The sequence below is a fragment of the Syngnathus floridae genome, chromosome 4, assembly GCF_059516105.1.
Source record: "Syngnathus floridae isolate MCC-2025c chromosome 4, RoL_Sflo_1.0, whole genome shotgun sequence".
Taxonomy (NCBI): Eukaryota; Metazoa; Chordata; class Actinopteri; order Syngnathiformes; family Syngnathidae; genus Syngnathus; species Syngnathus floridae.
The window spans coordinates 9,286,107-9,310,545 of NC_142416.1; the positions used below are offsets into that span (position 1 = coordinate 9,286,107).

At 39.5% G+C, this 24,439-nt stretch overlaps 1 protein-coding gene across 6 annotated transcripts in view; it reads left to right on the top strand.

The window, feature by feature from the left end:
• Positions 1 to 24,439, top strand: part of rptor (regulatory associated protein of MTOR, complex 1) — a 97,464-nt gene that overhangs the window by 41,623 nt on the left and 31,402 nt on the right. For all 6 annotated transcript variants that reach the window (XM_088373080.1, XM_088373078.1, XM_088373077.1 and 3 more), the window contains 12 exons: positions 2,548 to 2,623; positions 3,452 to 3,553; positions 6,865 to 6,948; positions 8,098 to 8,208; positions 9,940 to 10,014; positions 10,167 to 10,232; positions 11,858 to 12,049; positions 14,248 to 14,388; positions 14,607 to 14,727; positions 15,788 to 15,928; positions 17,271 to 17,426; positions 20,839 to 20,957. In XM_088373080.1, the coding sequence (XP_088229206.1) occupies positions 2,548 to 2,623; positions 3,452 to 3,553; positions 6,865 to 6,948; positions 8,098 to 8,208; positions 9,940 to 10,014; positions 10,167 to 10,232; positions 11,858 to 12,049; positions 14,248 to 14,388; positions 14,607 to 14,727; positions 15,788 to 15,928; positions 17,271 to 17,426; positions 20,839 to 20,957 (1,384 nt within the window). The remainder of the gene's footprint in view (positions 1 to 2,547; positions 2,624 to 3,451; positions 3,554 to 6,864; positions 6,949 to 8,097; positions 8,209 to 9,939; positions 10,015 to 10,166; positions 10,233 to 11,857; positions 12,050 to 14,247; positions 14,389 to 14,606; positions 14,728 to 15,787; positions 15,929 to 17,270; positions 17,427 to 20,838; positions 20,958 to 24,439) is intronic.

Consider the following 24,439-nt stretch of genomic DNA (forward strand, 5'->3'; position numbering starts at 1 on the left):
AGGGGTCAGTTATGAAGTCACTGCATACACACACAAATCAACCTGCTATTGGCAACTATAATAACTTTAGATAACTGTCTAAAAAGTGCATTTAATTTCAATCATAGTCTCTCTCTTTTTATCTAATCCCAAACACAGTGGTACTCATCTGTGTCCTTGTAACACAGTATCTCCCCACTGTAAGAAACACTTTTCCATTAACTTTGTACCTGTGCACAAACAGTTCCCCCTCCATTGTTTTTTTTTCTTTTTGTTTTCTATGAACGCATCCCTGCAACCTCCCACTCGTTATCTGTCTTGTGTTGAGAAGCAAAGAAAGCCTTCTCGACAGTCCTGCCTTGCAAGGGAGATTGTTGCGTAACAAAACAACATGGCACCTCTCTTTGTAAAGTATTTTGCGCTTGCAGAACTGAATAGGTTTTTTTTTTGCCTCTTAAGTCTAGGTTAGGTCTGTGTGTATATTATTATGTTCATGGCAACAATTATTGAGAGCTCTACTGCACTGCAACACATGCAGTATTTAGTAGCACGGAATAATGACAAGACCGTGTCGAACTCAAGACCGATAAATGTGAAAGTGCCACAAATAAAAGACCACTTCAATAATAGAAGTGAGATTAGGAATTTATGAGTAGAATGACAATAAAAGGAAGCAATCAAACAATTTGGGGGTTGCGAGATCGATGGTCGTGCCCGCACACGGGCAGCAATTGTTATTCAAATGGTGTTGAACTGGATAGATTTGAAAAATCCAAGGCTGATTATTCCCCTGTGGACAGTTTCAGTGTGGGAGTGTGTACAAATGTGGGAGTGTGTGTTACTGCACCACTCTCTGCAGGCAACGGCGACAAGTGCTTAGTCAGCCACCAACTGCTCCCTTACACTCCTCTGTTGACTGCTGTCCCCATTTTACATGCACCACACACACAAGCACACACTGACAGGTTTTGGTGATGAGTTGCTCATTGATATTGGCAGCCGTTACCTGAGTTAATGCTGTCATCCCAAGTGGTGCTGCATCCTCCTCCCCGTGAGCGTGCCTTTGCTGATTTGGCTCTCTTCTCTTGCATTTCTGCTCTGGCCCTTTGATTTTGCACATCGCTGGCCAAGTTGGAGATCTTTTTATTCAAATTCAGCCTCTTGTTACGAAGTCTACATTTTCTTGCCATTTTTCTCACATTTTTCCATGGAATTTTTTGTGTCTTTATTCCATGTTGCAATATTTACAGCACATCCCATACGCATATAGTGATGTCACTTCCATCCCAAATCAATTTTCACCCTCGAAATCAATGGAAACGTCATTAATCTGTTCCAATGAGCGGTGGTCCACTTGATCGCTATCAAATCCGATCCGGGCCAAAATAACATGATCCAATCCAATCCATAAGCCCAATGTATTATTTTTACCAGACTTCCCTTTGTGTGACATCCCAAAGCATAGAAAAGCCATCACTTAGGTTGTCATGTGCCTGTATTCTTATCACGTGAGCACTCGTTGCACAGTGAATTTTTAGAAGTCAGTATAAGGCAAATTACATCCACCTAATAGTGACATCTATTAGTAACAAAAAGAAGCGGACAGTTTATAAGATTAGCATTGGCCTATCCTCGCGGCTGCATTATCGGTCTTAGATATCGGAAAATAGTATCAAGCCAACGCCAGTTCATGCCTCCCAACCAAAATAAAATGAAAAATATTTGTAATGTCTAAAATATCATGTATGTGAAGTCACTCGTATCTCAAGGCACCAGTGGATATGGATTTTGTTGTAATTAAACAAAAAACATTCTACCAAGGTTATAATGTTCCATTTTTAACCTTTTAGCCCAGGGTATAAACACGTTTCAATCCATTGGACCACTTAATGTACACTTTTGTACGGTGCCTGTGTATTTAAGCTCATGGAACTGGTTTTGGTTTTGAAATGTTAAAATCCAGTTCAATCAGAAAGGATAAAAAATGAATCATTGCATTTCCACTGTCAATGGACTTTAACAAGGATTGTGGTGATGCTGTGAGGGAGGACAGTGAATGCAGTAACTCATTCAAGGAATGATCAAGAGGAATTGATATGGCAACAGAATTGGGAGCACAATTGCTAATTCGTCAAATACAATCGGCTATTAAAATACTTGCAGAAATTTTGAAGGTTAACTGGCACAAAGACTTTGCAATCACGCACCAGTGGATCCATTTGTTTTTTCCTTCCCTAGTTGTTGAGTATCATATTGCAGTGTGGTGCAATGGTCAGCATCCATAAATTGACAGTAACGCTCACTAATTATGATAGAAAAGCTCCTTTGAGGCCTGGAAACACGAACCGGCAAAGTAGAAAGGAAGACTAGCCAAATAGAGAAACTGAGATAGGTGTCCAAATTGTGTTGCATAACCGTATGAATTAGTTATGATGACCATGAGAGGATTAAAGGCTCCTTGCTGCCCTCTCTTGGCCCCCGGGCTGAAAATATAAAGCATACAATTACAGGTTTGTAAAAAAAGGACATGTTTAATAGAAATGGTTGCGGATGTGTCACCTCTCCCAGGCAAGCGTGGGACCTGGCTGTGGATATCTGCTTGTCTCAGCTGCCAACCATCATTGAGGAGGGCACCGCATTCAGGGTAAGTGTGTTTTTCCTACACAAAGCAAAAAATTATTTCAAAAGCACCTGTGAAACTCATGTTTTCATTTATTACACACCTACTGGTGTTGCTAAATCTGACCCTTCACTTGGAGCAACAGGTCTCTGACATGATAAACACACATGACCCACTTTTGCTTCTAATAAGCACCAAATTCAATGGCATGTTTTTTGACACAGGAAATTGGCACTGCATTTTGAGGGGGATCCAGTTATTAACGCAAGCAGTGGTGAAAACAATATCACTAGCTGAGGTAATTAATCAGTGATCGCCTTTGGGATTAACTAAAACAGACCAGAAAATCATAAGGACAAATGGGGACATATATCCTATTGAATCCTGATGGGACGAACCAAAAATCGCAATAACATATACAATAAACATCACTTTAATCTTTACGCTAATATAGTGCAAGTCTTTCTTGTGTAGGGACTTATTAAGCTTTCATTGGGCACAAATCAATCTGGCCTTTCTGCCGAAAGGCATTGATACTTCCCTTTGACATCCATCAACAGTTGTTAACCGTCCTAATTCCCGCTGCACTATTAGCGCTCGGCGTGATCCAAACCCCTCCAGCAACCAATCAGTCAGGCATGCTACTATGGCAGCAGCGAGTGAGATACGGCAAAGGTGATCTTGATAGATCGGGATTTATGTCGTTACTGCAATGTGTTGTCACTCTCTGGCTCATGTGTCAGGGTTGTTATGAAATGCTGACTGCAGATTGGCTTTTTATGCATAGCTGTCTGTGTGTGCATATGTGTGTGGGGGGGGTGCACACATATGTGCGCATGTTTGTCTCCACAGCACAGTCCTTTCTTCGCAGAACAGCTGACAGCTTTTCAGGTGTGGTTGACAATGGGCGTAGAGAACCGGAATCCTCCTGAGCAACTCCCAATTGTCCTGCAGGTATGCACTTGCACTCAATTACACCTTGGAGCATGGAAGAAATATTTATATCCATATTTATCTGTCCATCTATCCAGAAGTGGATTGCTTAACAGATGGATGGAAAAAGTCTGCGCTGTTTAAATGTCTATTTTTTTGTGTGAAATTGAGACCAAGATAATACTTTTCAAAGCTGTTTTCCCACCAATGTGACATCCATCCCAAAAGGATGTAAGAATTAACAACTGGGCTAATGTGGTTGCGCAAATGTACACACCCTCTTAGTCTTATGACCAGCCACATTCAAAAAGGTATGTTATGTGGGAGTCAGCCCACACCTGCCACCATTTGAAGTATTTAGTTAATCCTAAATTAAGTTTAATATCAGAGGGATTTGATTGTTTTGTCCACAATCCCTAAAGGTTTGTTGGAAACACACTTGGCGCCACCAAAGGAACACCATGCTTACACAGAAGCATAGTGGTAGTGCCATGCTTTGGGGCTGTTTTTCTCTCTCTGGAACTGGGGCCTTAGTTTAGGTGGAGGACAGTATGAACAGTCCTAAATACTGTTAGCAGAAACCTTTCAGGCTTCAGATAGAAAGCAATAAAAAAATGTGCATGAACATGTAAACTTTATTTAGAATTGATAAGAGGTACTCTAAATGGTGGCTGTTGCTGACTCCCATTTAACATGAGTTTGGATGTGATTGTTCAGTTCACACGGCCAAGTCTCCAATTACTGTATAAGAGGATGTGGCACCCTGATGTAATGTTTTTTTTTCTTTGATTATTTTTTGTCCCCTCTCAAAAAGATTAGATAGTATATACATAGATAGTATAAAATATTTTGAAATGTTTTATCTTTTTATACTGCAAAAATCCATTTGCACGTGGGTGTGTAGACTTTTTATATCTTCTGTATCTCTACTATTCTAATATAGCCTACTTTGTCACATAGTACATATTGTCAAGTTTTCTTGGTTGGATTAATTATTTGACACTTATCTGTAGATGTCACAAGAGCAGCCTCTGACCTATAAATCTTTTTGAAAGACTTTAAATAATGACAGAATGAAATCTATATAGCATGCTGCCATATCAAATAAAAGTATTGAATACTGTATATGCAGTCAAATAGAAGTGTTAAGCATGAGCCTTCATCTGGCCTCTGTATTATTAAGTATATCTGTTTTATGTTCAACGGAGATGTACCTAATCATCAAGTCTCTCAACCCCAAGTCTTCTCTGGGGCTGAATGATACTAATAGCGGTATTATTACACTGTTGAGGATTGTGTGTTCTCAGAAGCAATAGTTACTACACAACCCAAACCCTTTTAAATTACCGTAAAACATCATTCAGACTTTTAGAGAACTCAACAGAAGTATTCCTGTTGTATTTTTTCCCCTAATTATCTTTCACACACCACAGCTCGCTGAGCGTTTCAGCTTAATGTCTAGTGCCAGGTTAGGATGAGGCCGATAGTAACAAAGAGGAATGTGCGGCTTCTAGGATGCCATCCCTTTCACAGATAGACCCAAGGTGGAAATTGAGTTTAAACAGGCTTTATCCTTCCATTATGCAAGAGAAACCGCTTTAGCTCATGACGATTGCATCTTGATTGAACTCATATATCAGCAAGAGTTCTCCACTGAATGGAAAATCACCACTGTAGCATTTCTTTCTACACCATTACTGTACGCTACTTCTCTTTAAATCTCCCTCCTGAGCGGCCGATATGTGCAACACGAGCGGGCTAATTTTCTTCATTAGAGCCCAGCCACAAAGACTGTGACAAGACCAGAGTGTCTATTGTTCCCAATAGTTGTTACATATTTTTAAATGCCCAATTAAGGTACCAAAACCTTGATGGTGTGCATCAACTATTGGGTTCCTCTCTACCCATCCCACCGGGTTCTACAGCTGTTGGGTTGTATTATATCACAGCGCAGTGGCAGTGTGTTGAATGGTAATTTCCTGCTGACTAAGTCCTCTGTTAGCACTTCTGCCAAGACTTGTTAAAAGCTGTGGGAAAAGCCACACTGATTGGGTACAACTACGGTGTGTGAAGGCAAACACAGAGGTGAGAGAAGATGGTAGGAGCAGCAGGAGTAAGCCTGTAATATTATGAAAAAACATTGTATCATAGTTGTGTAATCTTAAAGCTGCTTTAAGATTCATATCAAGTTTTGTAGGTGGAAACATATTTGTCGTGACATCTGAATGATGAGGGGATACAATATAATATTGTTAGCCGCTGTAAAATTACACACACTTTGAAATAAATACTGGGGAAATGGTCTTCTAAAGCACAGGTGTCAAACTCAAGGCCCGGGGGCCCGATACGGCCGCCACATCATTTTATGTGGCCCGCAAAGACAAATTGTGCATCAAATTCGTGTGTCATTACTAGAATTGCAAATTGTCTACACTTTTAATATCGTTTTTTCAAATATTTGACCAGTTTTCCCTCATCTGATTTCAAAACAAGTTATTTGTCAGTTTGTTTTTACTGTATGTAGCTTTTACTGTATATAGCTTTTACTGTATATAATATGAGGTGCTCATACATTTATTTGGGTTGACAGTCATAATGGCCCTCCGAAAGAAGCTACGACTACAATGCGGCCCACGAAAAAAAAGAGTTTGACACCCCTGATCTAAAGAAACTAAAGAGAAAAAAAAGTTAAATTAATTAACGCGTAAGAAATTGCACATACATCGTATATGTATGGACATACAAAGTATGCATAAAAGTAAAGTTAGATATAAATGAAAAGTTCAATAAATGATAGTTCTTAAAGATTAAATGCAACATGTCCCGTGTAGTTAAAACTGAAGGTAACCTGGAGGTCTTTCCTCGCCTCCTACTGTATGTGTGGTGTCACAGAATATGCTAATAATACATCCTGTGTCGGCGGGCTGTTTGCATGTGTGCGCCTATGTTCCTCCATATGCTCTTTCCCACGCACTCTGTGGGACAGTTGCTCAGGAATGTTCACTCCTCACGCAGCACATTTTTTATGCGCAAAATGTTTTAGCAGATATAATTTTCTTGAATACAGTTGTTTGTGCTCCGTTCGGCACGAGTGTTGCGCATACTACCTGTGTTGACGCGTGAACATTTTTAGATTTTTGTTATCCAAGCAGGCACCTCCATTCAGAGTAAGCAAGTGTGGCTCGAGGCCAGCATGGTAGTTAGTGGTGGGGTAGCCATCTGTTTGACTCCACTGCCTCCACCTCTCTGCTCTTCTTGCCCTTTTTTGTCCTACTCCTGTTGCTTTGGGAGAAGCACAAATGACCACTGACTTCTGTTTTCTACCGCTGTAGGTCCTTCTCAGCCAAGTGCATCGACTTCGGGCCCTAGACCTTCTTGGATGTTTTCTGGACCTTGGACCCTGGGCTGTTAGTCTGGTGTGTTCATCAAATACTATCTGTGTCTGTTACTTTAATAAAATACTGTACAATAGATGTCCACTATTAGAGTTAAAAGTTTTGTGCCATGGTTTTACTGACTAAAATTAGATTAGCTGGTAGGTACGTAGCAAGGGAAGTAAGTTGGAAAAATTAATGTACTATAATGGCTTAAATGCCCCTTTTGAAATGCCAGGTTTTTGTGATTTATAAAAATAAAACCAAGATCATTTCTAAACTTTTGCTACCTATAGTATGACATGTAAGTGGTACAACTCAGATGAAAAATTATGAATTATTTGTTTGCAAGTAAAATTAAGTGCACAGCTTCTTATAATTTGGATGTGACAGTGTTCAGAATTGAACAAATCCGAATCTTTTTTTTTTTCTGTTTAATGCAATATTTTTAGGTAATCATTCAGATTACAAAAACAAATACTCTCTAAGTATTAATAGATTGCATTCGTGAAGTGACATGCATGTGCACAAAACACAATGTCACATGGCACCGTGTGCAATTTCAAGAATCTTGTGCTTGTCCCCCCAAATATTCATCTGTTCTAAAGCATCTTTTTTTCAGCAGTGACTGATTTTTGCTCCTTGGTCTGCCATTGCTATTTGTGACTGTCTGTTTTTTAGAATAATTGTGACGTTTGTCGCATTTTACATATCAGATGAGCAAAACTTGAGTGCCAAGCTTGTAGTCACATCTGATGTTTATATGAGTGATAGCCACATATTTTCGGCATCGGGTCAAAACTTCATAAGTCACATTTTGGTGAATTTGGTTTTTTATTTTATTTTAAAGAATCCATATTTCGCTCAGTCTAGACATGTGGGCATTACTTTTGCAAATGATTGACCCAATCTAAAATGTTGAAAATGACTTTGCTCTTTTTCACAATGCAATGTTAATGGTTTAATAAACCTGCCATTTTTTTTTTTTTTGAAAAGTAATAATTTTGGAGATCCATGGATTCCGTCCAACGCCAGAGATATACAGTTAGTATACACAGAGTTTTACCAAATTGTGACATGACCAACAACTGATGGTCCACTATTTCTCACATAGGCATAAATATTACAACAAATCCAATGTCTATGCTTTTCAGTGAACACAAAGCTATGAGAGTGTTTTTGTGTTTCTAGGCCCTGTCTGTTGGAATCTTCCCATATGTGTTGAAGCTGCTACAAAGTTCAGCCAGAGAGCTGCGGCCACTTCTGGTTTTCATCTGGGCTAAAATCCTAGCCGTGGACAGTGTAAGTTTTTGTACGTGTGAGTCTGTGATGGAATTTACATTTGTATTGATCCCTGTCTTGTCAGCCAGTATGTTTTGGGGGTTTGTTCTCATCTTGTGAACCAATTTGTAGAGTCTGCATCTACATCTAGGTTCAACATACCAAATTTGGACTTTGATGCTATACCAGCATAAAATGCTCCGTAATGAGTACTACACCTGATCCAGCCGTCACTGAACTCTGTAATTTGTAGCCTTAGAACACGACCTGTAAACATACTTTCCAAGTGCATTAATCACACTTTGCCTGGAGGACTTGCGCGCAACACACTGAGCACTGCTGCCCTTCTGACACAGAGTTTCATCACTGCATTTTTCCCCCCCCAAATACCGATACTTTAAAATGATTGTATTGAATCATTTTTAATTTAATTTGGTTTTGGATTTTTTCAACCTTATTGTCCAGATATTGTTCTTCTTGCAAATCTTACATCCAATGGGAACTAACAGAGTACACATTTCTTGAATGAACCAAATGAATTAGAGGTCAACCGTTTTTAATGGCGTGCTTACTTTTGAACCATTCCATTGATAATTTTGCTTTATGTTTAGGATTGTTGTCTTGTTAGAAGGTGAATCTCCATCCCAGTCTCAGGTCTTTTGCAGACTCCATCAGTTATGTTTTGTTGTTGTTTTTTTCAAAATATTCTTGTATTCGCTTCGATTCAACTTCCCATCAACTTTAAATACCTTCCTGTTTTTTTAAGGGTGATATGAAGTATTATTTTAGCACCAAAGACCAAAATGTTATCATTATTTATTATCATCATCAGCCTTTTAGGTCAAGGATCATTCAAAAATCAAAAGGGAATTTATTTAGTCAGTTGACTGCAATGAGAGAAAATGGGGTGACTAATTTTGCACATTATGCTTTTCTATTTTGTTCATTCGGATAAAAAAAAAATTAAAAATTGATCAATTGTGTTCTACTTTACTATTGTGTGACACTTGTTGATTCTTCAGAGAAAGTCAGATTGTACATCTTGTGTATGTTTGAAGCTTGAAATGTGGCAAAAGGTCAAAAGGTTGAAGGGGGCTAATACTTTACCATGGTACTGTCAGGAGCACTTGCAAATATGAGTTGCTGACATCTTAAATAATATATAGTTTTAAAGTTGGCAATAAAATGTTTGCCTGCTCTAGACTATGTGCCTTGTTTTTTTGCGAAATGTGGCTAATTTGGAGACCAAACAGACTTTATGTCCTCTGTGAAAATGTTACTCCTATCGTGACTGAAAGCTGTATTTATTATGGTCAAATATTGCTCCTTTGACTGTCAGTACAGTGGTACAAGTTGGTTATTCAGTGAACTGGACTTTCATTGTGATCCCCGGTGCAATTTTGTTCTCAGTAGGCAGCACGCAATGCTGCATGCCCAATGAACCAGCTTTTGTGCACAACACAGCTACCAAAGTACACCATCCCTTCCTCCTGTCTTTTTGGGTAATCCCAGCGGTAGCCACTAAGCCTGTCCAGCTTGTGAATAACCTACTGTCGGAGAAATATCGGCTAGCTTCATGTCTGATATTTTCATAATTACAAATTGTCATTAATTTGAATGGTCCCTTCTGATTTGTGGACCACACTGAATTGCCCTTGACCTAGAAAGTACTTGCATATGGAGTTGAGTTGAATGTAGGAAAAACGTTCAAAAAGTTAAATCTCTTCCATCCTGATTTCTCCACCTTTGTAGTCCTGTCAAGCTGACCTGGTCAAAGACAACGGTCACAAGTACTTCCTCTCTGTGTTGGCTGACAGCTACATGCCAGTGAGTATTTTTGTTATTGCTATTATGAAAGTGCAATTGAGGGCAATCGTGAACAATTCTTGACTCACCACCACTGAAAGTCAGCATATTTCCATATTTCCATCTTGCAAATATCAATATGTTGTATATATACGTATATTTTCACTTTCTAGGCTGAACATCGGACCATGGCTGTCTTCATATTGGCTGTTATTGTGAACAGCTATAGCACAGGACAGGTATGAATACATACGAGTCTGTCACAAATCATTATAGAATCAATTATCCTATCGACTATTCAATCGATTATTTAATTGCCACCCCACGACCCTGCACACACTGTCAAGATACCTTTTTTTTCTGTAAAATGGTCAGTGCAAGATGATTGGCCCACGTAAAATCGTGATGCGGCGTACCGTGATGAAGATTCAGTCTGCTCAGTTAAGTGACTTAAAACACCAATTTAAAGCTGTACGGTTGTCATTAAAGATGTAACCAACATCAGAGAATATACTGCATGACCCATTGTTTTTTTTTTTTGTAGGAAATCAAATTGATATTACTTTACAAATAGCCATTATGAATGCAATGTGTTTCTGAACATTGTCTCATCATCTTTTAACTCATAAATATACATTGACAAGAGCCAAGTTATTAGCCAGTTAGCCAGTATTTATTGTTAGAAATGAACCAACAAAGTAGACAATGCCGAGATGATGTAGTTCTTCCTTTCCACAGCACTCAAAGATCCACATACGAGGTTACAAATACCCATCATTAAACCTATTTGCCATCCGTCTTCCTCTTTCTGCAGTTGTTTTTCTGTCTAATTGGAATGTTATTTCACTCGTTCATCTCCCTAATTACTTAATCTTTCATCAACTTGTAAAACTTGTCTTTCAGAACTTCCCCTATAAATGTGACAAATCAGAGAATGCGAGCACATGCTAAGAAGCACCAATTTGTCTTCATATTCCTGTGTATTCAATGCCCTTACCTCTCTCCCGGGCCTGTAAATAATAGATGATCTCCAGCATAACAGCAAGACTCTCTGCCTGCTTCATAGCTCCATTATTCATCTTTCTTACATTCAACAACTATGCTCACAACCACAGTGTCACCATTGCCAACATGTCACTGATAACTCCCAGGGTTCAGCAGTGATGCATCACAATAGAACAACACACGAATAGTACATATTAACATATTAAAAGTGGGTTAAGTGTGAGAAACCTGATGGAAAGAATGCACACCCCTTTCATGGATGTGATGTCATGTTTGTACCATTTTGAGCTGATTTGTTTTTAAGGAGAAAATCATGAAGCGTCTGAACAGGAAATTATAAATGTTGAACATGAATCATCAGAAAAACAAATACAAGGATGACTGATGACTTGAATGAAATAAATGAATTAAAACTTCTTCCAGATCCCATAAAAGGGTTGCAGAAGATGCTGTGTATTTTTCGTGAAGCCATTTAATCCACCTTGCAAGCGGCATTTGTTGGTTTGCAAAAACGGCAAGGAAACAGACGTGACACGCTATAAAGTTTTTTTAGTGTTATGGGGGAGGGTGATGTTTTCATCTAACTTCAGATGACCTTACATTTCCAAGCACCAATTAGCTTTTGTTCACCTAAAAAAGAGGGTCCATTTGGTTCAAGTGGTTAAGTGCTCTTGGTACAAAGCTCCTAAACCTTTGGCGTGCGAGGCAGTGTGAGGTTGTAGGTTGGCAGCAAGTTAACGACTAATGAGTGGAGAGAGTCCAAGCTTGGAATTGTGTGTGCTATTTATGAGTCTCCCAGCCAGTGAATGTCTTACACGAGACTCACCCTGTATCCTTTCTCCTACCCTCCTCTCATCAGGAGGCCTGTCTGCAGGGTAACCTAATCGCAAATTGCCTGGAGCAACTTTCAGACCCCCACCCACTGCTTCGCCAATGGGTAGCCATATGCCTGGGTCGCATCTGGCAGAACTTTGACCCAGCCCGCTGGTGTGGAGTTCGTGATAGTGCACACGAGAAGCTCTACATCTTGTTGTCTGATCCAATCCCTGAGGTGAGAGGTTGACCCTGCTATGCTCACACAAAACAGTATCAGAAGTTGGAAAATAGAAATTTGACAATATTAGGACTTGAAGTAGTTTTTATTTCGGGTTAGGTTTGAACAAGTAGACCAAATCAACCAAATCATCTAGTTGATATGTTGTCTTTACCACCCTTGACTTTACCACACTAATGAATTAACTTGAGATCTATTAATTACCAGTCACATGTTTTGGCAAAAGCACTGGCGCTTAATCATCAGGTGGTGGACTTGAGCGGCAAATGAGCGACGCTGCATCGAGCATCTGGCAATGTTGCACAAATAATGTGAATGCTAGCCGTGTTACTTGCAAGTCTGTCCTCAAATATATACATTACATATAAAAACAGACACATTTGCCATGCAAGCCCATCTGAAAAGACACCTGCTGACAAGCAGCCTTAAATCCTCAATGTCACCCATCAGGAAATCCACCACACTTTTGACAGTTACAGTGAAAAAACAGATAATATATTGCAGTGGTCGATGAATACCTTTTTTTTAAATAAAAATTAATGACTAGTGTTGCCAAAGAAAGCAACGAGTGTCTCTCAACCGGTAGCCTTCATCCCACAGACATAACTCACACACTTCCTCCCACTCCCCCCTTCCTTGACTTTGTCATTCAATCACAAATCACTCTGAAGGCATCTTCAGAGTCTCACAGATAGTTGGATCTTAATCAAACTTTTGCAATAATCCACATAACACAACTGCAGATTTGCTATAATACATTTGTAGCAAATATGGGATAATTAATGATCCATTTAATTAGATAATTAACTAATTATCAATTACTTAGTTACTTAGTTATTTCGTTAATGATGGTGGAAATATACTGCCAGGAGTACAATCAACCGCCACGAGGGGCACTGCGTTGTTTTTCTCTTTATAGTTTTAAGAAGGTTTAAACAAACGAAAATCTGAAAAAAGTTCTGAGATCAAAAGTCACACTTTCTCACAAGTCACTTGCAGAACATAATCAGATTTGGATCACAAAATGAAACAGGAATGCAATCTCTCAAGAATCTTCTCAAAATTGCATACGCATGCGGGTTCTCAATTTTTAAGGGTTGATCAATGCATTAAGTACATTGCATGACTTCTGCTGGTTGGGGGGGTTGGAGTGTTTGAATGTGTGTGCCCAGGATGGGGGGGGTGACTCCCAATCTGGGGTCGCACTGTGATTGCAGTGAAATCTGAAGGCAATTATTGCTACACATTACAAGAAAGCATACCTTCTTCCTGTTTTTTTAATTACTGCACATGGGTCATTTTCATATAATTTAATCAATAACAGTACAGACATCACCCAGAATTTCATTTTGAAAAGTTATCATTTAAAAGGTAATAATTGTTTCTAAGAAAAGCAGTCTTAATCAGTAAACATAGTGTTGAAAATGCCCAGAATGTCAATTTTCAAGGTCCTGTAATTTGTCAAAAACATCCAACATCTTGAACGGACAGATTTCTCATGAATACTTAATACAGTATGCAAATATGCTTGGCTCTTATTGGATCACTGTTCACCTCAAATTGAATGTGGAAAACAGCTTTCCTCTGATTGGTAGTTGGCACCATCTGTGTCTTTAGCTGCCATCTTGGGAAGTCACCAAGCGATTTTACGCGGCAGAAATCTGAGGGCTCGGGGTTAGTTCTACACACATGCACCAAACAACTTGCATGCAACTGCTTGTCCCCACGGGAGTTGCGGGTGTGCTGAAGCCTATCCCAGCAAAACAAAAAAATTATAAGGAAGTTGTAGTGCTTGGCTTGAGTAGACTCTCCAAGTATGAAATTAAAAAGTATTTCTTCAACTAATCAAAATAGGATGTCATTTTATCTTGCGTTCATGTTGTTGCAGAATGTCATTTAAAAAAAGAAAACATCTTTGGGCTAAATTATAACTTAAAAGGTTCATTCATTAAAAGTGGCAGCCATAAATATTATCATCCAACATTTTTTATAGTGATATCTTGGAAATCCTGTGATAACAAACTGTAAAGCTGTATTTTGTCCCAATAAGTATTTTGTTTTTCAGTGCCTTGAGCGCAACCATTGCAGAACAAGGCTTTGGCCTTGATGTTTGAAATGTTAACACAACTATAAAGGCATGGAAGCAAGGTTAATCAAAAGGAGTGTGAGTTGAAACAGTAATTGTGTCGCTCTAGGTGAGGTGTGCTGCTGTCTTTGCTCTCGGTACATTTGTGGGAAACTCCGCTGAGAGGACGGACCACTCCACCACCATTGACCACAATGTGGCCATGATGCTTGCCCAGCTCATCAACGATGGCAGCCCTGTAGTCCGCAAGGTCAATCCTCATGCACACAACACACACACACGTGCGCATACATGCGTGCACAAGGGCTACAAATGCCTGACTTAAAAAAAATATTAAAGTATATTTTGAATACAAATGTATTTGACCCTGAAATACTATAATCCAGTACTGTATATTCAAATCCCAAAATACTGTTCGCAGTATAAACAGTGTTTGTTTGTTTATTGTATTTTTGTATTTGTTTGCAGGAGTTGGTGGTAGCATTGAGTCACCTGGTAGTTCAATATGAAAGCAACTTTTGTACCGTTGCTCTTCAGTTCATAGAGGAGGAGAAAAATTATACTGTGCCGTCGCCAGCCAACACTTCAGGTACGCTCACCTAAAACGCCATTCAAGTCGCATTTGACACATTCACGCAGAGGATAGCTATGCAGTGGACCCTTGGCATACTCATTGATTTTGTTTCCATTTTTTTAAATATATTTTTGTTTGGTTTTTGAGAGCTAATTCCCTTTTTTAAATTCTAGTGGAGATTAATCCCCTTTTTTCTGTGAATTTTTCATTATTATTATTGTTGTTGTTGTCATCATTGTTGTCATTGATATTATTCTTATTGGTATAAAACTGAGTTCGTGGATATTTGAATTATGTCCAACATTTTATGAAACATATCTGCAGGCTCAGCGAGAACTTAAATCAAATAAGTGTACAAAATATCCATCCTAAAAGCATAGAGTACCTGTTCATGCCATGACAACCTATGGCGACTGTCATCACTCACATAAATAGTCCTCTTCTAAGAAGCATCTACAAAGGAAGAATCTCTTGTAATATGAGCCTCTTTTCCAGAGAACAGAAGACCTACAAATATTAGTACATATCATTCAATGCATGTTTACTCCCATCATGAACGAAGATGCTTTTCTCACGTTATTTAGCCACTACCTTTAATGTTTTGGTTGGAGAGTACAATACCAACCAACAAAGCAAAATTACTTATCTAAGATAATTGCACACTCTTCTATTACTCATGCCGTCAGGTCTTCTGTCAGTGATTTTCACGTGCAATTTCTGCCAGCAAATGTCCTGTACATCATTTCTTGTCAGAGACCATTTGGGGTTTATTTTATTTTTATCATTATATTAGATAGCCCACAAAATGTTCATGGTAGCTGAGATTGACTGGCAATTTTTCTTATAAATCTTTTGAAGAGGGTTTGGTTAGCAGATACTATGTCTATGGATGTCACTGCAAATTAGCACTCACTGCAAAGGTTAATGGATTATGGAATTTAAAGGGATCCAAATGGTCACACTCGGTTGTTGTCGTATGTTTTTTCTATTATAAACTGAACTGAAATGTTGGTTAACAATAAACAGAAGAAAAGTTCTTCCTTGTATTTTTTTATTCACTTTTATTTCCTTCCAGAGCCTGGTAACTTAACTCCTGTGAGGGACAGTCCAGCCATCCCACGTCTCCGATCTGTCAACTCCTACACTAACATTCGTGCAGTCACCACTGCCCGTAACCTGAACAAAAGCCTACAGAACCTGAACCTCAATGAAGAAGGTAGGAGTGACAGATTGTCGGCAGGAAAATAAAAATCACCTTCTAGAAAGAGAGCTATTGCGGTTGTTGGAGGCTTTTAAATTAATCTGGTGTTAGATGAAGATTTACAAGATTAGATTGGAAACCACTACCTGTGAAATGTGCGGCGTTCTTGCGAACCAGTCATTCACCCGTGCCGCCTCGCATATATGCAATGATAAAGAACTTCTCTGAGAAAGTTTCAGTTCCTAATTCCTCTAATTGGTTTACAATCTTTTTTTTGTTAATAAAAGCACTAAATGTTACATCTTTCAACATGAATAACAACAACTTGCATCATTAAGAGGTATTGCAAAATAATTTGCTCACTTGGTACTTTTGTAAATTTATGGCCACGTTTGAAGATTCATGTGTGGTAACAAAGGAGAATAAGATCTAAGCTCCAGCTGCACCTATGGATCCGATAGTAGTAGGTTTTGGTGCATGAGGTTCTGAGCCTGTGATTTGTGTTCCTGCTGAGGGATTCAAGCACCTAAAGCTAATGTGCGCGTCCTCTGTGTATTGCTGTCGGATGGAGGCTTTCATAAATCCACAGTGGCGCAATCAGCAATGCCTTCTGTTGACACAAGTTCACATTCATTTTCACAGTAGTCATTCCAGTATGCAGCGGTATTTATTATAAACAACCACAGAGCGAAGAGTTCTTTCATTCACTTCCAATCACCGTACCTACATTTCAATGTTTGGCGGTATATGGGCTCTAAGTTATTTCACTTTTTTGAGTCAGACAAACGTTAAGGGAAAGGTTGCTGCAGAAAACGATTGAGACTGGCATAAATTTAGTGACATTTTATTTTCTTATTCTAACAATTTTTGAACAGTCATGGTATGATTAATTGTATTAAAAAATATTGTCTTAAATTGAGGTAGAGGCTGTGATCTTTTGCACACATGCAAATGCCACACCCCTCACGTTAAAGTAAATATAATACTTTTTTTTTTTAATGGTTTTATATACTACCTTGTTGATATCTAAACAGCCATTATCGCATGACGCTTAAAGGTATCCATCCTGAAATTTATAGACGGCTATCTCACATGATCAGCAGCAAGTGCCGCAATCCATCTGGGATGTATTAACATAACCATTCTCCTCAAATCAACACCCTCGCATTGCCTTCATGTTCTAAACCCTTGCTGTTACGGTTTCACTCCATTCCGTAAGGATGACTGCTTTGAGTCTTGACAAAAAATGGCCGCACAATTTGAAATTTATCTCTGTAATGTTTAAGCCTTGGAGACATTGAGAGTTGTTTTATTGCGTATCCGTGAATAATGTTTCTGTATTATACACATCATCCAGGTGGACCGGCAGCTTTTTCACCAGGAAACCTGAGCACCAGTAGTAGCGCCAGCAGCACCCTGGGAAGCCCCGACAATGACGAGTACATTCTCTCCTTCGAGACCATCGACAAAATGCGACGGGTGTCTTCTTATTCTTCACTCAATTCCCTCATAGGTAACTGCTTTGCAACTTACGAGTCACAATTGTGCTAAAACCATTTGGTTATCACCAACCCCTGAATGCACGATGATCATTATTTGCAAAGAACCGTAAGACAAAATGGAAGCCCCTCCTATATCCTAACACATTTATAAATTATAGCAAGCTAACTTTCCACATCTTTATGCTTAGTGAACAAAGGGTGTGATTAAATGCCCAAAGCACTGTTTGGTAATGACTGAAATGAAATTAACTACATTAATCTTTTAGTATTGATTCTACACATATTTTATTAAGAAGCCCTTTGGTTACTGCGACAAAGCACGAGGTTGCTCGTAAAATCAGCGAAACACCTCACCCAAGGGAAGTGACCAAGGGAGAATCTCCCCTTCCGAGAGAACAATGAGTGCTGTGAAAAGGACAGAGCAGCAGAGAACACAACAGCGTCAACCCTGTGAGCCAGCTGAGATTCTTTAAGTGCTTTCCCAGGCACGGCGTGAAGTCAAGGCAACACTCTTTCCCCTGCTCTCAGGTGGTTAAAAAGGCTGTTACCCAAACTCAGCTCGGCCTCCATACGTTGCTAATATACTCAAAGAATGTAATTACTTTCCGAGCCTATCGTGTGCATCTGAATAGATATGAGGCGAGGTCAGGTAGCGTTGCAATCTGCGTGCTTATCTGGGCATGTGCTGTGTCTGACAATCCTGCATGCTTGTGCTCGCAGTTGTGTTTTACTGTTTAACAGCTGAAAAGTGCATCAGCGTTTGTTGGCGGTCTTTTCTCCTAAATGTAATGGCATAACAGTAAGTATACTGGGGGACTAATATACCGGGGTTGCAGAGTGGGGGAACACTACATTATTTTTGCTTAATGGCATTTTGAAGGACTGTGCAGTACTCTTGTACTTTACAGTGCACTCATTGTACACATACTGCCGTAGAAATTAAATACCTTTTCAAAGCAACCTATTCAGTTTATCGTATTTTCCGCACTATAAGGCCAACAGTGCACCTTATAATCAGGTGTGCCTTATATATGGACCAATATTGATCCACTACAGCAGGCGTGTCCAAAGTCCGGCCCGCGGGCCAAATTATATATATCTTATATATGGACAAAGTTTTAAAATGGGCCATTCATTGAAGGTGCGCCTTATAATCCAGTGCGCCATATATATGGACAAAGTTTTAAAATGGGCCATTCATTGAAGGTGCGCCTTATAATCCGCTGCACCTTATAGTGCGGAAAATACGGTATATTAAGCTCGTTTTAAACTATAAATGAGTCTCCTGGTCATCTAACAGTAGCCTCCAAAACACCTTCTTGTTTTTTTTTTCATTGTGGCAGAAAATATCTTGATTTGTTTCTCTTTTTTTCTGTTGTCGTTATTTTTCCGGGTTTGCTGGTTACATCTATTCTCACCGTTTAACACTTGTAAACAAAGCTTAAAATATAGAGACCTAAAGAGCCTTGTGTGTTATTCTTTGGCCGTTTAAAGCAAATTGAAACCATACTTCAACACAACAAGCCGGATAACAAAATTCCAGGAGTTGGAGCAAAGTTTTAGTCGCGATTTATTGATTTCGTTTTCAAGTATTCAGTGTTTTTCTGTGCTTGCTTACTATAATTTGCCTCTACAAATGTAGTAATAGCAGTAGCATGATGCAATTGAATGGTGACATGGACACTATCAGTTTATAGATAGTGATGATATGTTTTGATTTTTACGTTAATCTTTCAATCATTGCCAAGAATCAGCAAGTAGCAAATTCAATGGTTGCTAGGAAATAATAAACGCAAACACCAAATTCTATAATCCCATAAAATCAATTAAGATTCTTCATCTGGCAGCCGTAAATGTCGGTCAGTAATGTCTACTATAGATTGGGCTAGCGTGGTCACCGTTCACACCTAAGGCCAATAATGTCAAGTCTGTTGTGACTGCATAGAAAAATGGGATTAGGTCTGTGTTTCTCCTGGGACAACATTGTTTCTGAGAAAACAGAAATCCCATCATGATTTCCTAGTCTGATACACAGGCTTAACTCAGACATTTTCCACTGAGATGGCATTTTCTTTGACACTTCACCTCCTAATGTGTCATTGTATTTAAGACGCTCCTCCATTTAAAGAGCACCATAGATATTATTTAATGCTGCTTACACTGCTTACAGCTCTTCTACCATGTAGATGAATTTATTTCTGCTTTCAGATGTTATGATGCTTTTTATGCCCCAAGCAAGCACCAAAAATTGCTATGCAAGTATTTTATGTGCCATATGTCAGACATGGAGAGGCTATAAAAAAAAGCCACGCTGTGGTTCATTGAGCCAAAAGTTAATATCTTCACAACAGAACATCTATTACACTCAGCACAAGTCTTCATGGCACGAGTCCATTCAAGCCAAGGCGATTAATAATATCCACCCTCGTGTGGACTAATAGAGAATGCATAGTTGTAATGCGTGAGCACCTGTTACGTGGCATGTCTTTTAAATAGGACTAAAACTGTACTTCACATTAATCAACTGTCATGTTTCTTTTCTACAACCACAGTCCTTTCTACTTACTCTCATCAGCATTTCACTTAGCCAAGAGCTGCGGAGTAAAGCACGTGTAGTTTCGTTTACAGGGTAAAAGGCACATAGGCGCTAAAAAGAAGCAAGTTCAGATATCTGGATGTGATTCTCTGCTTTGTTGGGAGTATGGACACAAATTCAAGTTTGGTTTGATTGTCTCCTTGTAGCAACAGAGTGGACAGGAAACCGTGTCATGCTGACACCAAGATTTAATGTTAAACAAAATAGCTTAAGAGCAGCAATGTGGGATAGGTTACAGTTGGCACAAGAGCAGGAACAAGCCCAATGAGATGGTTGTTGACACGGAGAGAAGAAAATCAGAAGCTACTGTAAACTTCCACAAGTGAAGGAAACAAAATAAATAGAAAATAAGCATGTAGGAACGATTGAGAAATGTTAAAAGGTAGGTGAAAGAACCCAGGTCACTTTTCTGCATAGACGATACGGGCATGTTGGGATCATTTGTATTCATAATTACGACAGAGCAATGAATCTCCAGTGGATGAGAAGGTGCAGCCTTGTGTGTGTGTGTTGGGAGGGGTATTTGTGTGTTTTGATTGATGGTGTACATTACCTAACACTGGAGGTCATATTCCCTCTCCCACATTAACACATTCAATAACTCCAGCAGTAGAAAATAAGGCTTGCAATATGATTGTAATGACATGACTGTGGATTACTGTGTGGCTGTTAGCTGCTGTGGTAATGAACTTGGATAGGAGTGATGTGTGGTCACACTGGAGAGAGTCTGTGGGCTCTATTGCTGTGTATTTTAACGGACCAGTGTGTTTGAAATATTTCTATCTGTTAGACTCAGTCCTTCATACGTTTCCTCTTTCCATTTTTAGGTGTGTCCTTCAACAGTGTATATACTCAAATCTGGAGAGTGCTTCTACACCTTGCTGCAGACCCTTTTCCTGAAGTATCTGACTTGGCAATGAAGGTCCTCAACTGCATCGCATACAAGGTATGTTGTGTTTGAGTTTGAGCGTTTTGGGGTGCAGCCTGAAATGGACCGGCCATTCGGGAATCTCCCGAAATTCCCGATGGCCACCACACTCGTGCTTTGCTTTGTGTTAGATGCTACCATGCTCTATTCGAGCAGCACAGCCACTCCCAGTCACTCGAAAGGGACCTTTTTTGGCAACGGCTGGTAAATATTATCATAGACAACATTTACCACATATTTACATAGACGATATCTTGAGTACGTTGACGCTGCAGCCGTACAACATGTGGCAAAATGAAGCCATTTGTGAAGATGTCTCATTCATTTGCTCCTTGAAGGGATATCAAGTCAGAACTCACTGTATTAACGCTGAACCATTGCTAGTGATTCCATTATGTCATTCTAACTCAATTTTACAAATCATCACTATTCATATTCATCCATTGTGGTTACTGCACTGATATACGGGCCACCTGCTTCAGCGGGTGTCTGAAGCAGAAATGAAGGTAAATATAAATATTTTTATGAAATCGCTTCAAGTGGCTCTTAAATTGGTGACCCCAATGTAATTAGCCATTCTCACTTGCTACTGTGATTATACCAGAGATGCGCTAGACCCATTATCTACAAAAAATAAAAGTCAGAAAACTGCCATCAATCGTCACCAAAACTTGTTGACATCCTTACCAATGCACACATTAACCTCCGAAAGCTTCGCACCGATACTACCGATTTTATAGCACGGTGCTCACTCCTGAAGCTTATGTCTGTCATTTGATGAGGAAAGCACTTAGTCCATAAAATACAAAATACACAGGCGATCATTGACATATTTTTTATAGATTGCCGTGGACATAAGTAGACGTGCACATATTTTGGGTGGCAAGTGATTGCAGTTTTCTGACCTATTGAATGAAGATTTTTTTACACTAATGTTGTTAGACTGTTCCATGTGCTAGTCTACCGCAGTGTTTTTTCAATGTTTCATTAGCATTTTTAAGAGAATATACACAAAGAATATTATCCGAAAAGAGATGCTTCTTTGGGGACGCATACCTTTTATTAACGATGTTTATTGACAGAGATGAAGGAGCTCTGCAAACATACAAACATTTATAAATCTCAGTGACGACCATAATAAACTTAATGTGCAGGGAACACTAGCAACACACAACTAATAATAAATAAAATGGGACCACTTAGAGGGGTAAAGTTGGCTATGTGATACGAGCTACACGTGTAGCTCCAGAGTAGACGTGACCAGGAAAGAAAGAAGAGTGCCACGACGCAACAAGATGTCATCAACAATAGCCTAGTGCCCTCTAGTGACCGGAGGAAACCTTTACAGTGCATGAGCATCTCTAGTTCCTTCGTTAAGAGCCAAATCGACTGCCTTTAACTTTAAAGCGGCATCACATGAGGGTTTGTGTATGTTTGTGTATAAAAGCTTCCTTTCTTCAGTAATGTCCGTCTTGATCTTATTCTGTCTCTTCTTTGTGTAAATTATACGGGACTATTTGCCTGGCGTGTGATCACCACACCACTCTTCTCCCCAGTGACCGTGTGTCTGGTCACATATCCCTCCGCCCAACAAACAGCGGTCCACAGCCTTTTTATAAGTGTATTAGTCATCACAAAAATCACGAAAAATCCATAGATACACCGTACTGAACAACAAGCCACAGGGTTCAAAGCTTGTGCAAAAAGTATTGGCTTATAGTCCGGTAATTACGGTAATTAAAATACTCTCTCAATTACTAAAAAAATATGTATCATTTGCTTTTTTCCTCTTTGTCTTTTTGTTGTGTTAAAATTACATTTCATTTCATCTTAAAAACATTTTCACTAGTTGTGTTAGTGTATCAGCAACTTTTACTCAAATTTTTCCCCCATGGTTTTTCTGTGCAAAATCTGTTTCTAGCACATAGGCACATTCCGCTCACTGTCGTTTTCTGTCTGTAAAAAACATTTGTGTAAAGGCAATTAAGAGCCAATGACTCCCCCAGGCTTGGCATAGCCTAACAGTGGAAAGAGGCTGTGGAAACCCAAGGAGCCATATTTACCATTATTGGCCACTGCTCATCCACATGCAGAAGAAAAGATGTATTGTTTGCTACGACAAGTACCAATTGTTCCCTCTGTTAGCCTTTCAGTAGTAGGCCTCCCAAATGGACTAAAATGAAAGAACAAAATGAGATTAACCACTAACCTAGGCGGCGCGCTCTCTTACCACCTATATCCCAAAGTACTTCATCACAAGGATTCATTTTGTGGTTTTCCTAAAATTTCACCACTTAAAAAAATTGGTCACGCGTAGCTATAATTATTTTTTGCATCCAGTACACAAGTAATTGTCCTCTTGGTTAGTTTTTTAGTCAGAACAATGTACAGCAGGGGTCACCAACCTTTCTTAAACCGAGAGCTAATTCCTGGGTACTGATTAAGGCAAAGGGCTACCAGTTTGACACACACTTCTGAAATAGCCAATTTGCTCAATTTAGCTTTCACTTTGTGTTATCATTGTTATTTCCAGTTCTCATGTAAGTGTGATTTTAATAAGAATAGCAAAAATACAGTCAAATCTCGGTTTTCGACCACAATCCGTTCCAGAAGGCGGTTCGAGAAGCAAATCGGTCGAATTCCGAATCTATTTTTCCCATTACAAATAATAGAAAAAAAATGTGTCCGTTCCAAGACTAAAAGAAACCCCCCCCCCCTTTTTTTTTTTTTAAACATTTTTTTCATTTGCGCATTTTTGCCCGATCGCGCAACTGCAGCGCACCGCCGAACGCGCAACCGTAGCGCGTCGCCGACCGCGCAACTGCGCCGCGCTGGTCGCATTATTGTGACAGAGCCGTCGCTGAAATTTAGAAAATATTCTTAAAGTCCTGATGTACTTTCCAAAATTTAAGTGGACCTCAGTGCGCGGGGAGCTTTATTTGGTCCGATCGCGCAACCGCAGCGCGCCGGGCGCTCAGTGTCGCATTGCTTTAAGAGCGTCTTTGTGTTTTAGGATGGCTTTACTGCTCCCACTTGCTTTCTTTGGAGGCATGATTAGGGGTTAATACAATCCTCAAAGTAACGAAAATACCATAACCACAGATTCAGTCGGCATCCGGGCCGCGCGGTCGGGTTTTCTCGGGTCCTCCCGGCTCGTCTAGTGAGGTTCGACCTCTGAATTTTGTTCAACAACCGAAGCAAAAAAATCTCGAATTTTTTTATTCAAATTCCGACTTGTTCGAGAACCGGGACGTTCAGAAACCGAGGTTTGACTGTAAAATAAATAGATGCAGCTCACTGACAAGTGCCGCTATTTGAGCTAATTTTAGAACAGTCCTGCGGGCGACTCATGCGGTCCTCACGGGCTACCTGGTGCCCGCGGGCACCGTGTTGGTGACCCCTGATGTACAGTATCTCCACAGGTCACGATAAATGTGAATTCCAATTTCGGAATGAATGAGACATACATGTGTATGTTCTCCTTTTTTTGTATTGTTTGC